Below are 18,871 nucleotides of genomic sequence, written 5' to 3'. Positions count from 1 at the left end.
AGTATTAAAACAAAAGTAGAGAATGCACTAAATAATGCACATATGGATTCCATGTAAGTAGAATAATTAACGAGGGCAAATACGGGAAAGATTGGTAAGAAGAAAAATATACGAAACACAATCATGAGCTGATATAATTGAAATGTCAACCATGTTACTAGTAAAAATCTTATTTCAGAGGCTTTCCTAACCACAGGATTAAGGAAACAAGATGGTGGCTTGAGTCCATTGCTTTCCAACATATTGATACACTATACAACAATACACTAAAGCAGTTTGGTATGAGAATTAATTAAGAAAAGATTGCAGTAATGGCACTTAAACAACAAACAAACAATAGGACATAGACTTAAAATGGTGAGCACACAGTAAATTTGGTGGGGTCATTTACAAAGAATGGAAGATTCTCGACCAATTAAAAGACTATGAAGTTGGGCTGGGAATATAGTTATTTTTGTTTATTAACAGAAGCTTTCAACTACACACCATACTTAACTGTAATGTTTTTCGTATTTATGGACACTTTTTCTATTTGTGGGGTAAATTGATAAACACAGACTCTTACGTTCTTAATCCAATTCCACACTACACTTAATTTATAATAACTCACTTATATCTATCACTTATATGATTTCTTTGATTACTTCACCATCTACTACAACTATTTATTTTAAACTAAACTGTGCTACATACTGCTTATATACCTATCCCACAAGATTTATTTTAGATCTAGAAACCACCTGCTATAAAGACATAAAATAACTTTTCAGTATATTGGATGAAAATAGTAAGATATCATGAAATAATTGATCATGCATTCAACTATTATACGTATATATACGTATACTCACGTATAATTAGAAATAAAATGAAAAAAACCAAATAAATACAATCTGGACCGCCACCAAAAAAGTCTTTTATGCTATAAAATAGAACATCTAAAAATCCATCATCAATTAAAAATGGTGTCATTAACATATTCATACATAAGCTCAATGTTAATGCCATAATTGAATAAATAACATATGTCCGTGCTTCTTTTAAGATCTTTATCTCGAAACTAGGATTCATCATGTCTAGATCTCTTGAAATATCTCTTATAACTGAAAATGTCTTCGCACTTCTGATAAAGTGAGTTGCAGTCAAATAAATGGTTGCGCAACCCTAGAAATATAATATTCATTACACTAGAGCTAGAGAATCTCACAAAGAATCACATTTTTTTGGTAGAAGACTTATTTTTCACGGTAAATTATGTTAAAGACATAAGTGACTCTTTAATAGGTGCAAAGTACTGTATAAAGATCCTTTCAAAAACACGTATTCGCCCGGTAAAAATTATTTATTTTCACTATTTAACTTTTCAAAGACAGAAAACGATATACTAATCTGAAGTTAAATACTTAATAATTGAGAGAAAAATTAATCATAAAAAAATTATGTTCTATTGGCTATACGGTAACCAATACAATTTTCTCTTTTTTTCTGTTGAAATTTTTCGAATAAAAATTTCAAAAAAATTATCATTACACCATTATTGGCATTAGCTGGGAGCCTTATTTCATAAAAAAATTCCAATATTTGGATGCACAAAAATGAGCGAAATTATAAATTCACATTTTACAAATATCTGATAATCTTCAAATGATTTATGGTTTATTTTTTTACTATTGTTATCTATTTCGGAAACAATAAATAAGTTGTCGATTTTTCCTACTTTTGCTGTTATTAGCAAATATTTCTTTTAAATAAGAATTGTGGCAGCATGGAGCATGGAGTCGATTTTCTAAAATTTAACGGGGTTCATCAAAGAATCAGTTGTTTTTCTTATTCACATATGAACCAGCTGACCCGCAATCGTGGTGTTGCCATATAAATTATTTCTAAGAAACATTTCTTTGTTCAATTAAAATAACTAACTTATTATAAGTGAGTGAGGATGTACTTGAATCTAAACCATTGTAGACAAAGAAAGTATTCCCTATTTAGATTAATAAATTATTATGTATTAGAGAGATGAATATATTTCAAAGTACAATTCTTGATAGCTATCCAAACATCAAAAAGATTATTCATATTTTCACTATTAGTATCATAGTGATTCGTAGCAGCACAACATTTTTGCCTTGCTATTCAAAATGTTTGTACCAGAAAAGTTTCCCATTAATTCTTCAAAGACGAATCGTGTGCCATTACACAGTTGTAGTGGGCTTGAGTTACAGAGCAGAATAATCAGAGATCCAACCTTTAATATCGTTGCAAAACCGGTCATCTCCATAACAGAAAATTTTTCATGAGAATCGATTTTCTGTCACACTTGGAGAATTTGAGATGGGATTCACATCTCTTGTCGATAATGTGTCACTAGAATAGTAGGTTTCGAAGAACCATAGGAGAATCTGGGGGAAGGTGTAACCTATTTTGGAGTTGGCTGGTTTTGCAACAAACTAAAGCTTAAAATATCTACAAAATTGGCATTAAATAGCGAATTGTTTACTAAGAAAAATCATTCAAAATGTTTCTATGTAACTGAACTTTATTATAGGTTAAGTGAGCTTATTAAAAAAATATTTTTTATATTATATAGCTGGAACGAAACTTTACACTCGAGGGGCTAAATCGTCTTCCTCAGGCATGCATATGATGACTTCATTATTCTCCAAGGATTCGTCATCTCTTTCCTCGTAGACTTCCTCGTTACCACCCAAGTCAGCCAAAATATTCCTGTGAAAACTTAATGGGTCGTCTTTGTCCCAATCTAGTCCAGAATTTTTCGTCAGTAGTTTTTTGACATTACGAAGTTTTAGGAGCTTTATTACAGTACCTGCAGCAACGGCATCAAACCTACTGCACATAACATCTCTTTGGCTCTTCACCATAGACTTTCTGGCTTCAAGCTCATTTCTCCCCTTGCACTAACAGTTTATCCATGTCTTTTTTTAAAAGAATCTTCTCGTCGGGTGGAGTTTGAAATGCCATTATGAAGGTGGTTTGATGAATACATTGCTGACCTGCTTCCAATGGTGGTCGGTCAAGTCTCTTCCAGGTTTAAACACCGTTCCAATTCCAGCTAAAATGCTTTCATGAGCTGCAGGATCAACAAGAGACTCTATTCTCTTCAACCTTATCCACTTTTGAGCGAAAACCCTATCTGGAGGGATGAATAAATGTTCAGGAATGGAAAAATTATGTCTATCTTCTTCAGGTTCTTATAGACATGCCGTGTCAACCAATATTGAAGAATAAACATTATCTTCCTATTTTGGCCCCTACAGCCATCTGGAATAATGCGGAAGCAATTTCAAATGAACATTTGGGGTATTCATGCTCTTCTTAAGTGAATATGTTATTCTGTGTCAAAAGATCTTTTGTTGCGCCCTGTACAATGATAAAATTGAAAAGGATTTGTATGCCTCCTTCTTGCTTGAATTGCAGGAACTGTATCAACGAATTTCTCTATTATTACACGTTTAAACACAACTTTCAGTAAGCAACAATAACATGTAAACAACATATCAAGAGCTTATAAAATAAACAAAAAAATAAATACTCAAAAAATGCAAGTACAATTGTTTCAATTGATGTGAAGGGGCGAATCTTGAAGTAGAATATAGAAAGTGTCATTTTAATCAAAAATTTTTCTTGTGAGCTGAAAAAAAACTTTATGAGCATAACAGAATGTATCATGGAAATAACCGTATTCTGTCAAACAGTTGCAAGTACATCACACAACTGTGCGTATCGATGTACCTTTTTCTACAATTTCTCTATCTTGGCGATTCCCTGGACAAAATTTGAAATCTTTTGAGTCATCCTTAATCACTCCCTACAACCAATAGCCCTCAAAAAGTTTGCATTCACAGAACTTGCATCTGCCAAATTCAGCCTTATATATCTGCACCATAATACCCGGTCTTCTTATCATTCTCTTCTCACTCCGCTGATTCAGATACATATCTGTTATGCCTTCTCTATAGTAAATGTACTGATCAGCTACTGTTTATTACGATGTCGTACTATTCTCTTGCGCGAGCTTCTTTATTGCAGTTCTATACGAGTTCTTATTGGTGAAACTCCACATAAAACTGTACAAACTTCTCAAGATCAGTCTGTGCCCCTTGAACTGAGACCCTGACGCTGCTCTAACCTCAACTCTTCTTGTAGATGGATGGGTATAGTGGCGTCTAAGTGCTCCCTTCGATCCTCTTTTCTTGTCGAACACCATAGACTTGCCATGATATGAGCATTGTATTTATTTGCGTAATAACCCATCTTTGGCAAATTTGATATTCGAAAAAAGAACCACAGGTTACGCAATGTCCAGAACTTCGAAGGTTCGTATGTCACATTTTCACATTAAATCCCGAAAGACGCTGTATATCATTGTCCTTTTAACAACGCAATGATAGATGCCCTATTAGCCAGATTTTCATTTCTTTCTAATTCTAACAATTTCTTCCATTCCATTAGTAAATTCGTTATTGTTTAGATTCTTCGATTCTATGAACAGCAGTGGAAATAATAAATAATCTAATAGAGAAAGCATCGAAGAAATTGAAATATACTCACTGGTTGTAAGAAGCTGAACAGTGTGAAGAATTCCATAAACTTACTGAGATTGATATCACTCCTTAAGAAATTAATTCCACATAACAAAAGAGTGCATTCTATAAAAAGGCCGAGGAATATATGGAAATATCTCAATTTCCTCAAATTTTCTTCATTTTGTCCTAATGTTATGATTCTAAATATAAATCGAACTGGATCTTCTGAAAAAAATGTATTTTAATGCGGACAACTGACAAAGAAGCGATTATGATATAAACTGAAAAATATTTTACACCTTTAAAATATAATGTACTGTGAATGGGGAAATTTTAAATTTTAGGTACCAAATTTGTGTCTTTGAGATAATATAGCACTTTGTTTTCGGATGGAGAGAGAATTGATTTCAAATTTTTTCCTAGCTTGTAGCGTCTTCTGTGTTCTTCATTCGATTAGTTGATGCTTCACTGTGAGTCTGGTTTGGCATGTTTGACATAAAGACGTCGTTTCTTTTATTAGAACATATTGATGTGTTATGCGGATATGTCCAATTCTTAGACAATTGCAGACTTGGTCTTTTCTTTTTTGAGTAGTGGCAGTTTGGTTTTAGTTTCGAGTATTATTTGTTTCAAATTTGTTTATGTTGAGATATCATTTTTTAGGGTTTGAACATCGTACGAGTGCCAGTCACCTGTCGAACTCAAGTGGAACAGTTGTTTGGGAAAAAAGCAGAAATTCCATCTATGTGTGCCTTGGCTTATCTCATATTAAGTGGTTTTATCCATGTCTTGGCGGTCTGGTTTCACAGCAGACTACAGAGATGTAATCGCCTCACCCTTGGTAACAATATGAATGGGTTCTGAGCCCATATTTGATCTCGATGATCTGAGAAGCGAAGTTCATGTTTTTGTACTTCGCTGCAAGCGTAGAGTATATCGCTTCAGCCATTATGGCTTATATAGCAACTCTGCTTTCTGAACATATTGAGATTACTGTTGTTCTATGATGTCAATTGAGTATTGCACGTCTACATTCGACCACATGTATTATTTTAACTTGGAAGACGGGAGCATGTTTCTTAAGAAAACAAAATCAATTATTTTGGAGTGATCGCCATTGAAGTCTGTTGCGGGTGAGTTATTTAACCTTAGCCATCTGTGTACTTGACTCCACTATTTATATTTTGGTTCAGAATCACCCGTCTACTGTTCTCTATCAGTAATTTGTGCCTTCAAGCACTCATTATCAATGATTGCAGGTATAATTTGACCACAGCCCTTCAAAATGAATAAACATTTAACCGCAGCCTTCGTCTAGATTTCCTTATGGTCAGTTGCTCCTGTCTATAATTTTTTGAGAATATTCAGCATTCATGTTATCTTCCTCGTTTAAAACTAAATCATTTGGTCTAAAGGTGCAAGATCTGATAGGACTTCAAGGATTCTAGTAAGGACCTTATGCATGGATACATTGTATTTTCTTCTTTCTCTGTATAGGGCCACTACATTATGACCCTTTAAGCGTTTGACAATTGACAATTTTTGATGGAAAACCCCATATAATCGATTCCCCTGCATGCTCATATGCACAGGTAGCTTTCTTCATTTCGGTGTGCAGGTGATCATGCATGAACAGCTATGAAGAATGATTAAGTCATCAAAATAGACCTGTACACCGCTCCTTATCTCTAAAATCTTGACAACTTCGCTGTTCAATTGGACAGATACTCGGCGCTGAGAAAGCATATCCTCCATCCATTTTATCAGATAGAGTTCGGTGACACATCTTTCGAGTGCCCCACATAATATTTCATGGAGGATATTATCTAATACTCACTAAATATCAAAGAATGCCGACCCTTCTACTACCCCACGTGCTCCCACCCCTTCGCAACAGATGGTGTAGAGCCGGATGGTGGGATTTTCAGTTTCATAAGTAATAGGCTTGCATAGGTGCGCTGCCGGATGTATCTTTATGATACACTCGCAGAACCCTCTGTAGTTCTATCTTCTGGATTCCTGATTTTATTATACTCGATCTGGGCGTCGTGGAACGCCCCCCAGTCAGGATCAAATTTTGAACGCTTAGCATGTAATTTTTTAGTTTTCCTCTGTGAAGTGATTCCAACCGGTTTTGTACCTCGTTTAATTGGATAACCAGCCCCTCATGCCTTGGCGATCGCGTTTTTTATTTCAGTAACACTCATTTCAATGCCAGTAGCTTAATTTCGCTGCCATATTCACAAGACACTGAGGCCTCTGATGATTTATACATTGAACGATTCTATTACTGCGTACATTTTTTACATATAATTAGACTTCAACAAACATCGGTACATCCACCAGTAACTACCTATTCGTTCAGTTAACAAATTTTTTAAGATGGTGGGTGATATATGTGCGGCTGCAGAAAAAATTTTTCACCATCAGATTTTCATTATCTTATCGGTTCGTAAAACACAAAAAATTTTTTTCAATGACAAAAGAAAACTAATGGGAAAATTTTGATAATACGAATAAGATAATAATTATGCTTGGTCATACTCACCTCTCATTATGTGACTGACTCGTAATATTCAACTGTCAACTTTGGAATCTCGTATGAAAATGAATTGATAATCTTTCAAGTCCCGACTATATATACATTTTTTTAAGTTGAAGTAAATGCCATAATACGGTCATTTTCAGGTTATCAATTCCCACATAATTATTTATTATTTCGAATATGAATATTCCATTACGAATGTAGTTTATAAAGGTGAAGCAAAAAACTTATAATGAGGTTTTCATACTTATTTTATTCATGTAATGAACCATTAGTAGTTTTTCCTCTTAGTAAGCTAATTTATGTTAATATTAAATTAGATTATGGTAATTTTTCAGATCCGTCATGGTATTAAAAACTTGGTATGTTCCAATTTGATAATCGTCTTAAATCAATTCCAAATGGAAAGTAAAAATATCTAAAAAAATTTCAATTTTATGGCATAAAAGCTTTTACAGAGAATAGCTAAGCTGTATTACATCTCCAGATTTATTTGATGATAACAATCCTAGCAATGACAATATTTAACAAGGGAGTATCAATAGAATATACCTTGTTCAATAATAAAAACAAAATAAGACAGGAAAAAGCTGGAGAACTACATTTACGAAAATATTTTTAAATGATAATTTCACATTATTCCATATGTGGAAGTGTACGTGAACAGAAGCTTTTCCTAAAATAGAAATAAGAATTCTTGAAAGTGCAGGTTATAAAATATTTCGTTCAAGACAGTTTCATGTCAGTGTATCATGTGAGTCACCAGCATATGAAAAAATTATGATTATTTTTCAAAAATTCAATACGAATATGACCTTCAATGTAAAATTAGAAAGCTTTCAAAGATTTTCGTTGTACTGAATACACTGTTTACATCATCACTACACCAATAGAAAACCAAGTTATCGTCTCCAGAGACTGAAGGTAAACGCGCGTCAGACAGTGTAATTGTGAGTGTTGAGAAATTCGATAGAGCGTCGGAATGTATTCAAATTCTTCGTCTACCTACATACACTTCAAATCGAAATGAATTTAAGTAAATTCTTGGTGATTTTATTCTTTATATTCGCTGTTCTACAGTTGTCTGATTAGGAGCTCACCCAAGGATTAATCTAACGTCTAGGAACTCACCAAATTGGAATTTCTGGAACCGTTGGTGATATTTATACTAAACACACTTAAATACCATCACTACACCAACATTCACAATTATCGTCTTCAAAAACTGAAGGTAAACTAATGAGAGAGAATGATATAGAGATAGGGAGAGAAAGATTCGTTCGTTAAAGTTTGGTAGGATAAGAAGGATATTTGGGGTTTGTTGGAGTATGCCCTGATATAGGAATAGGTCCTCTGCAGGGCTGGGTTTGTGGTGGTTGCGTGGGGTTGGTTTTGCCTAACTATTTTTGAAGGGAGATTTTGACCAGAAGAAAACGAAAATGAAGCTTGTAAGCAAAAACGGCTCTTTTCGGTTTGGGTTTTTTATAATTTTCGAAGAATTTAAGAATTATTTTTTTGGTTTGTTGGAAGAATTTTTTTTTGTTCATTTCAAATCTAAAAAGGGGCGGGCTGGTACATCTGCGGCTGCTTTATTCCCTATCGTCGGCCAATAGGCTGGTTCACTAGGTTGCAGGGAAACCGCAGAAAACCTGCAACACTGACGATTGACGAAGAGTGTGTAGGGTGGGTGTAGGGGGTCGGAGTTTATCTGATTGATATGGAGAATTATCGAGGAGATTTGGGTAGATTTCAGGAATGTCATCTTATGCTGTTGCTAGCAGTCAAAGTGGCGGATAAAGGGGAGTTTTTTCCTGTGTTTAGTATCAAGGGTCCGCATATTGTTGACCAAGGGGATGAAAAGGGCTTCCTTTGTAGCAGAATTAGTTAATTCAATGGTAAGAATCACAAAGCGGGCTACATAAACGGTGTTGCTAGTGCTGAGTCTACACTTGTATTGGCAGTACCTGAGTATATACTGCTCGCAGGTAAGGAGTCTTTTGAGAAGATATTTGGGTGAAGTGCTGAAGACGTTTGCACTATATTCGATAATGGGGCGGATGTATGATTTATACGTTTGAAGTAGGGTGAGGGAGTGGGTTCGTCCGAAATTTCCTCCGAGCCCTTGATAAGACAGTCTCCCACTTCCTGTAACACTGTTTAGAGTGTCATTCAAATCAGCCGTCCAACTAAGAGTGTCATTGAATTTCATGCCCAGATAGATGGCTTTTTCGCGGATCTCGAGCCTCTCTCCCCAAAGTCTCAAGTGGAAGCTTTGGAGTTGATGTTTGCGCAAGTAATTCGGATTTGTGAAGACAATGGCTTGAGTTTTCTGGGAATTGAGAGTTACCCTTTATTTCCTGCACCAAACCGAAAATTGTTTCACAAAATTTGGGATTTAGTATCGCATGTTTAATGCGGAAGCGATAAGTGCGTTATCGTTTGCATACAATGATTTGACTTACCAGTTTTATACTAAATTTTTCCTTCTCCCGCGAAAATTAATTCCAGCGGAAAAATTTCCTTGTCGGGAATCTTCATTTTAATTATTTGACTTCTAAACTTTAGAGAGGACTGTAAGGGACAAAAGGAAAATTCCTTGTGTTCTTTAGGATACGCAGTTGATGCAAATTTTATTATTTTTTCAGTTAATTTATTTGTTGCAGGAACTTTTTTTATTGTTCTTAGCAATAAATATAAATTTGGATATTTGTGTCCCATTTGTTTTATTCTTATTTTTAATTCAATTCATAAGGTGTGTTCAGTGTTTCCGTCTGTTTTTATCCATTTTTGACGTCGTTCGTTAAAAAGCTAATTGCGTTCAATTTCAATAGTTCCCCCCATCTGAGTACCAGTTAGTTAAATACTCCAAGGCCGAGTACCTGAGGAAGGGTCGCCTGTCGGGAACTTGAAGCTATAAATTGGCGCCCAACGTGGGGCGGTGGTCATTATCAGATGCTCCTTCATATACTGTTGAGACCTACGTTCTATTCCTAAAGTTACCACGGAATCTAGCTTCGTTAAAGTAGAATTCTGAAGATGCAATAATAAATGAAATCCTGTTTTCAGAGTTCAGAGACACTTCATCTTCTGTAGCTGAAAACCCTTCCAAAGTGGATCAAAGCCCACTTTTTCCTTTCTGTTACGAGGAGAGACCGAAAAGTAACAAGAAATAATCTCCATTACAACTAATTGATCAGATAGATATTTATTGCAAAATTCTGCTTCATATTTAAGGCTTAAGGTTTTTTGTACCACAAGATTTTAACGCTACTTCTTTGAGGTACTTGAACTCAAATGGGCAACATTCGTAGAATTTATGTTTTTCTTGCATTTATAGCTTGTTTACTAGCTTCTAAACTAGTAATGTTCGTGCGTTTTCTTATGCCTTCTCTTTGAATCAACTACCTTTTGCTTCTTTTTCATAATTTTGTTTTTACTTCTTACTGATACATCTGTAGTATTTAATCTGTAATACTACGTAATGTAACTATCCTACTGACAATCATTCCTGATTGAGGTTTTTTCTTTGGGATTTGAATTGTGTCGTTTCATTCTGATTTCCAGTTCACTATTATCATTCCCACTCATATCCATTTATACTTCTAATTATAAAGAATATCAACGAATATATAAAAAAACACTTTTCATGAATTTCAAAACTTGCGAGTCTCGATGACAAGTACTTCACGTGAAGTGACAAATGATGTTGAAGTTAATAACTTTATAACAGTTTAAAAATAAACTTGTTCAGAGAGTGAATAATAACTAACTTGATTAGTTATACAGAAAAAATATGAAAAGATATCCGTTTCCCTGATTTTTATAAAACTAGCTGAAATTCTAGTCATTGGAGAGTCTGTGAAAGAGAAATCTTAGTCTTAAACTCAATATCTTTTTAGTGTTATTCGAAAATTCAACAACTTTTTGATACATGAGAATTTTATTGGCCATCAAATTGTTCTATAATTTGAGTTGAGTGCGTGCATCGAGCACACGTGAGTCGAGCAGACGGTGGTTCGATCGCACAGACTATATAGTAAGCTGCATCGGGCACACATTTGCAGGTATGAAGACGATATCTTCAAACCTTCTATTCAGCTTGAAATGTTTATTACCGTGAGAAAAATTATAAAAGAGTTAACAACAGAGTAACAGAGAGTTATTACTTTCTCATCAATGCGATTAGAGTCATAGTCTCCTAACTTAACCTAACCTAACCTAACTTAACCTCACTTAACCTAACCGAACATAACCTAACCTAACTATTTTTGAATTAAGAGGCTTTTTTGTGGAAAAATCAAAATACGTAATTTTTGATTATTTTGAATCTTATATAAAAAATGACTCATTCTCAGAAGAAACAATCAATTTTTATATATATTATATATAATATTGAACATTTGCTCATTCTGGAAAAACTTAGATGTTGATGGTTTTTCGTTCGTATGTTTGCCCATCTCTAAGACTCACTTCGGCAGATCAAATTGTCTTGTTCGCTCATCGAACGATATTTCGGATTCGACACAGGTTGTATGCGCTAGATACACGAAATGTTTTCTAAATGTGCCTGTGCGCTCGATACACGTGCACTCCTCGCACCCCACCAGTGAGTCAACCTATACAATTGTAGGATTCACCTATAAGCATGAAAGATAATTTTCAAATGTAGTTTTTCATCAACCATATTTTATAGAAATGACCTATCATAATACTGCAGGGATAGAAACTTCTATCATTAGATTTTATGAAGTATTATCATTAGATTATTCAGTACATCGTTCGGATGTTTTCCAATCCTAGGGGCAAATTTTTCTGAGATAATTTTGTTCAATATTCAACATATTAGATTTGGAGATATTTATCTAATATTTTGTTCACGATTACCGTAGAATATCTATTATAATTTCAAATATTTTAGAGAGAAACGGTTTAACTATTTCCATACTTGATTTTTATTGTCTATTAAATATGTGGAAGCGACTTTTCTATACGATCTAGTGTTTCAAATAATTTTTTCAGAAATCCATAGAATCCAATTAATTACTTTTCTCTTTCTCACCAATTTTAAATGCAGTTTTGAAATCATCTAGATTTGAATTTATACTCAATGAATGCATCTTAAAATACTGATTCAAATTAATCGAGGTGTAAATTCTAGAAAATCTCGCTTCAACAAGCAATTTTAATTCGAAGCCCATAATATCTGCACAATGACGAGCCAAGAATATAAATTCTAAATTGAATCCGATAATCCATAATTCTCCTTTAATACAATCTCAATTCTAAATTTTGCATAGTATCCAACACTTTTTCGTTTGAAATATTCAATTAAGTTCAATCCGCTTATATTTTTTAGAAGAAACTTCCTTTCCATAAATGAGCGCGTTTATTGAAATCACCAAAAATTATGCATTCGGTTGGGGTTGATGGAGGAGTGAGTAAAAACTAAATACGACAGATTAGGAATCAATTTCAATTTCAAACAGTTCACCTTTAGTCTCTGAAGAAGATAACTTGGTTATCGAAACGCGCGTCAGACACTGTAATTGTGAGTGTTGGTGTAGTGGTAGTGTAAACACTGTATTCAGTTACTCACGACAATCTGGCATCTTCAGAAGCTGCGATAAATTTGACTAAAAACTCTAGCCTCTTGTTGGCAGAAAATCAAAAGTAAGAGACAACAGACGACTGCCGATAGGGCCAAAAACCATACTTATATTGGATTATGGCCCCTAAATCCTCACACAATTAATAGGTTGAGATGTATTTTCAGGATTATTTATCTTCAAATTAACAATCGCTTTAATTCAATCTTATAACTCAGTTTCTCGTATAGTAATTATGACATTGTCCATAAATCAATTCGCTGTTCAGATACATTAGCCTTAAGCACGAAGTCTTAGATAGGATAAGCAGTTTTTGAAATTAAACACATTTATACTTTATTTCTACACGACCCTATTTCTAATTTCTAATTTTTATGACAACTCCTGACGATACAAAAGTTACATTATTGAAACATACCTTAGAAAGAGATATAACAACTTCGTGCCTTGTCGCTTCTTCTTTCATAAATTTTAGAAGATTACTTACTAGCTCCCGACTCTGAACACACTAAACTTTATTTTTTAATTTACCTCTAAGCTCCAAGTTCAATAAAATGTATAAAACAACAAAAATGAATAATTTCACGCCGAAATTTTTGCTACGGCACTGGAATAGCTGCGAAGTGAACAGCAAGGCTTACTGGCGCAAAATGAGCTCTAGACTTATTCCGGATGACTATCGCGCATCCAAAACTCAAGTCTCAAGCTACACTGGTCCAGTTATAGGTTACAATTCGAAGTTTCTGCACGCCATCAGGGCTTTTGTTCTAGAGAAGTTCACTATCTAGTGAGAGTCCCAGACATTTTTCCTCTGTTTTCCACTCAATTTTGAGTTTTTTGATTTCATATTTTCCAGTTTTTATGTCTAATAATGTATAAGAAACATTTCAAGTTATGACATGAAATTATTTTCAAATCTGTTGATTTATTCAATTTTATAGTTTTTTTCTCTTGTATTCAGGTCATCCCAATCATTTTCTAGTGCAATGAAGCACAGTCATTATTAATGCACTCTCCCGCTGGTTATCAGGGCGTGAGTTTTGTAGCACCAACACATAAACAATAATGGAAGAAGTGGATAAAAGATAAAAGAAGTGGGGAAACTATGTCACGAAGAACTTAGAAATAATCTGTAATCAGAGTTTTGAAAGGATATGGCTGCTGGAAACAACACCTTAAGAAAGAACTGATGAAAAAAACGCTTTCAGATTCTGTAGGTTAGACTTGTAGCCTCTTTCCTCAAACTTGCTAGATTCAAGGCAATACAGGACTCGTCACTTGGGAACATATTAGTTAGAACAGGAAAACTCACCTAAATTGAAGCCACCTAAATTCCAAAAAATCATTATTGAATCTGGAATAAAAAACTACTAGTTTCAATTTCAGATCTCAGTCAATATTTACCCCATTGGACTTACACACAAAAGGTGGTATCAATATATAACATAAATAGTTTGAAAGTTTCGAAAAACGAATTTATAAAAAGATATTGAAATAGATATTGCAACAAATTTTGAGTATTTGATCATATTCTCTAGACAAATTCAGGAAAAACTTGGACTAAAAGTTATTGGTAGAGCTGTATCTAGATGAAATTTGTTGGCGCTTATCTTGTGAAATCTTGTAGTATACTATAAAATGGGATTCAAGGAGAACGTACCAGAACTTGAAACTACCAGATCAGTGAATAAATCTGAAAAGCTCTATTATATTTGAGGAAGAACTTTTAACGCTTAAAGTTTAGCCTTAATAGTTAAAAAAAATAAAGTTTTAAATATTATTTATTGGAAAAATCTTTTGATGAAAAACGTTGCTTTCGTATTATTGAAATATCGTCAATTCGTTAGGAATACATGGAAATTTAGAATGTCTCTGATGCATTTCTCGAGAAATGCGAAAATTAAATCGATGTCTTCTAGAATTTCATTGAATATTATTGGAATGGAAGATTTCCAATTTGCGAAATCAGAGATGATTTTATACTCCCGAAAGAATTGAATTGAATTTGGTGCAAGCAGGGTGTACGAAAAGTTCAATGGAATTGTATCCTTATTTCCAAGAAGTTTTTGATAGAGTTCCTATACCTCCAGTGTTTTTTGAGTTTTCTTACGATGCATCACACAAGATCTAATTAAATTGAATGAAAAAACTCGTTTATGGATATGAGAAATCGTATATATTATGAGGATGTATTGGAAAATATACCACTACTGAAAATTATGCTCAAAAATTCCTACACTCGATTCCATATTTCTGATCTATGATATTAAGATATATTGATTGACTTCAATTTTGAGGGTTGAAAATTTGATGGAATTTTTTGTTATGAGAAATATTTTAAATACTCTGGTTATAATATAATTATAGGAGAATTATTAGGTTCAAGTTGTGATTGAGGAAGCCAAAGAAGAGCAATAAATTCATGAGTTCACATATTGTATGCATTTCTATACTAATTTTTATTAGTTATACAAGAGTTAAGTGCTTGGAGGGCTACTCTGCTATCTTAATAAATATCTTTGCTTTGAAGCAATCGTGACTTAGTTTCTGATAAAGCATAATTAGGAAGACATCTCTTCTTTGTATACCTCCAACTCTTAAATCAATGCTTCACAATAAAGATCTGCAAGTAAGTAAGACTGAATTAATAACACTAACATTATCATGAATATAGATTGGAAATTGGTACAGCTGTAATGCAAAAGATAGATACAGATTCTCAATCTGATTCTATGATTAGAAATAAAAGTAGGCAAAGTATATAAATTCATACTTTCGAAAAATTATTAGAAGTAATTTAGTGATTTCCAGCGAAACCACGTTTATGTTAAATTATACAATGTATATACACCACAATCGTATTTGAAAGATTGTTCTTGTGAAGGCAATTTAAACGATAGAAAGTGTTTGTGGCAGTTGGTAACAATTTTTGTTTGATTTTAATAAGTTTGTGCTTCCCCATATGTACGGATTATTGTTCGAAATAACTTAACCCTAGAACTACTACGAGTAATGGATGAAACGAGAACCGCATCATGGATGACCAATTTTCTAAGTTACTTGTTTAGAAAAAGGATAGAAAAATAAAATTCTTTTGTGCAATTTTTTTGTATATTACTTCTAATAATGTCAATGAGGTTTTAACAGAAAAATTCTACTAGTAAATTGTGTTCATACTATAATTTGATGTTCTGAAATATATGATTAAACTCTCAAATCTCAAATAAAAAAATTTTTATAATATTCTATATTTTTATATCTACTTATACTGTCAACAGTGGAAAAAATCAAACACTTTTTTGTATTTTTGTGTATCTATACCACTCGAATGATCGCAACAAAGTGTGGAGACAATCACTGCACTCACTCTGTGAGTAATGACCTTTCGAAGAAAAATTATCACGTTTTGAGATGAAATAGACTTTCACGTTGATAATGGGACTACCCCGACGTAGATTTAGGAAGTGTTCTTTGAGACTGCCATCCCACATATCGCCGGAGTAGTTACCTAATACTTGAAACAAGTGGAAAAGAGAGTAATGATCAAGCTTATATGATTTCCTGATATATGGGTACCATAATACATTTTTGGGATAATTTATAAATATCGTCATCCTCCCCCTGATGATGAGAATATATGCAGCTACTAATAACTTGGTTCAATGATATAAGATTCAGTGTTTTGCAAGATAAGACTGTTACTTACCTGGCTGATTTCACGATTCCAGTTGTCACCAAGTTCAAATATCTAGGCATTGTCATAGATAAAAAAATTACTAGGATGAATTATATTTGAATAAAAAGCGAAAAAGGTATGAATCTGCTAAAAGTAGTTTCCAGAAGAAAATGGATAGCAAATGCCAACCTTGTGTATACATTCTACAAGGCTTATATATGGTCTATATTAGACTATAGGTATACATTATATGGAGCAACATCTAAGCCAAATCTTTTAATTATTGTAGGGGAATTATGATGTCATATCCTAACCAAGCAGTTTAAGCAGAAATTCAAGAACCACCATCAAATATTCGTGGCCAATATATAGTTGTGAAACAAATAATTGAATATGGAGCATTAAATATAGAGCCTTCATAAATATTTGTAATCTCACAACAAAACACTGGAGAATAAAATCATCTCCATCTTTAGCAGAGGTCTTCATAAATACTAATTATGATAAAGTTCTTATCTTAGTCCTATGTTAACCAAAATATTCACAGATAGGTCCAAATGTTACGATACAACATTTTTTGTTTCAAATGTAAATTGTGTTAAAAAAATTAGAATAGCAAATATTTTGGTTACTATAATGATAGACTCTAAATCAAGCGTCTTCTTAAAATGTTTATAATCAGGAAAACATTTCAGACATAAAAACTATTATATCCATTAAAAATTGATCAAAAACAAATTATTCTTATATGGGTAAATGGTAACAACGTCATTATAGGTAACTAGAAGGTAGATGACGAGGGAAAAGAAGCTTGCAAATTAGAAGAGTACTTAAACTGTTTCTGTCATACTGATGTAATTAGCAAACATAAGAGATCTATTAGAATCAGATGTAGAGAAGCATACAATAGCCTTAGCGTAACAGCAGAAATTCTTCTTTTCACCGCGGCAAAGGGAAGATAAATGTTGGATCAGAAAAATATTCATGGTAAGAAACCGTAATGAAGATGTAAAATGAGGTTGAAAAATATTATTTCAAAATTTTATGTTAATCAGCAACATAAATTATCCGTTTGTGGCAGATTTTCTGTAATTTATCTATAAATAAATCAATTCCCACCATTAATTGAGAATATTAACGTTTTTGACAAAATCATGAGACCAAATATAAGTGCTCGGTTTTTCAATGTTGAGTTTATAACATTTTCATAACTGTCAGACGCAAAGCTGACGAAAGTCTTTACAGTGAAATAAAAACTACATTTCAACAGTTTTTTTATCTTGGAGGCAATTTATTATAACCACGAAGGCTGGTGACTCAATTTAATAACAAAAAACAGAATTTCTTGTGAACAGTCCATGACTATTTTGTGCTATGATATGCTTCGCCGTGCTTTGGATTTAAATTTAAATAGCATCATTACTATCGGTCAATAAAGTCTAAAACTTCCATTTTTGTTGAAATTTTTCCTAATAGAGTGCGATGATAAGGGATAAAACTACTGGCTCTCAATAGTTATTCCAAACTGAAACCTTCGTCTCGTTCAACTTCAGCTTCTGTCCTCTTACTATGTTTGCGTTTCTCCGAGATCACATATTTTGCACCAGCTTCATGCAAATGTTTCAAAATTTCAAAATGACTGCAAGATGTGGCGTAATGAAGGGGTGTCCATCCAGAGAAGTTTTTTTGGTCTATTCTAGCGCCATTATTTATGAGTAAGTCTATTATTTCTTTGAAGCCAAATTCTACAGACAGATGTAGAGGACTATCACCAAGTATGTCAACTTTATTGACATCAGCATTAAGTTCAATCAAGTACGCAACAACGTTAGTTCTCCCTCTGACTACTGCTCTGTACAATGGCGAACAGTCATCTCCATCAATGAGATTAATATCTACTCTCATCTTTAGTAAATACTCCAAAAATTCTATCCTACCGTAATCAGCAGCCAAGTGTATAGAATGGCATCCAAAAATTGTCCTCCTGTCCAAGTTACCTCCATTTCTCACCAACAGCTTAAAAATGTCTAATGACCCCTCGATTACAGCGAGATGGATAGGATAGAACTTTCCCTCTCTTCTGTCAGGATTAGCTCCCTGATCTAATAACAATTGAACCATTTTCATACTCTTCAATCTCACTGCTGAAGACAAGAGCGAATCTTTTGAGAGATTTATATGTTTTGCATCCACAGTTTGAAGCAATCTTAACACTGATTTGTCGTCGCCTTGACGTATTGCTCTGTGCAGCAGACAACGGTTACACGCCATTATATTTGTCAAAAAGATTTTTCTGAAAAATAAAAAAACAAATTCAATGTTATTGGATTCATTTAATTGCCTGTATTAACAATATGGCTTTTAAAATCATTAAGTGTTTACCAAAACGCAAGTCCAATTCTCACTGCATAATCTAGATAAATCGAAGTGTATTTAGGTTATGTAGTTTGAAATGAATATAAATACGGAAAAAATTTACATGATAAAAATAAAGCTTGAA

General features: G+C 33.5%; 1 protein-coding gene across 1 annotated transcript; it reads right to left on the bottom strand.

Annotated features, from left to right (window-relative positions):
- Positions 1–17,886: 17,886 nt before the first annotated feature.
- On the bottom strand, positions 17,887–18,642 carry LOC130896867 (ankyrin repeat and protein kinase domain-containing protein 1-like). Its single transcript, XM_057805231.1, has one exon. The coding sequence runs from the start codon at positions 18,640–18,642 to the stop codon at positions 17,887–17,889; it is 756 nt and encodes a 251-aa protein (XP_057661214.1).
- Positions 18,643–18,871: the final 229 nt, after the last annotated feature.

Source organism: Diorhabda carinulata, chromosome 7 (genome assembly GCF_026250575.1).
Source record: "Diorhabda carinulata isolate Delta chromosome 7, icDioCari1.1, whole genome shotgun sequence".
Lineage (NCBI taxonomy): Eukaryota > Metazoa > Arthropoda > Insecta > Coleoptera > Chrysomelidae > Diorhabda > Diorhabda carinulata.
The sequence above is the reverse complement of the archived record's forward strand: the minus strand, read 5'-3'. Positions and strand labels throughout refer to the sequence as shown.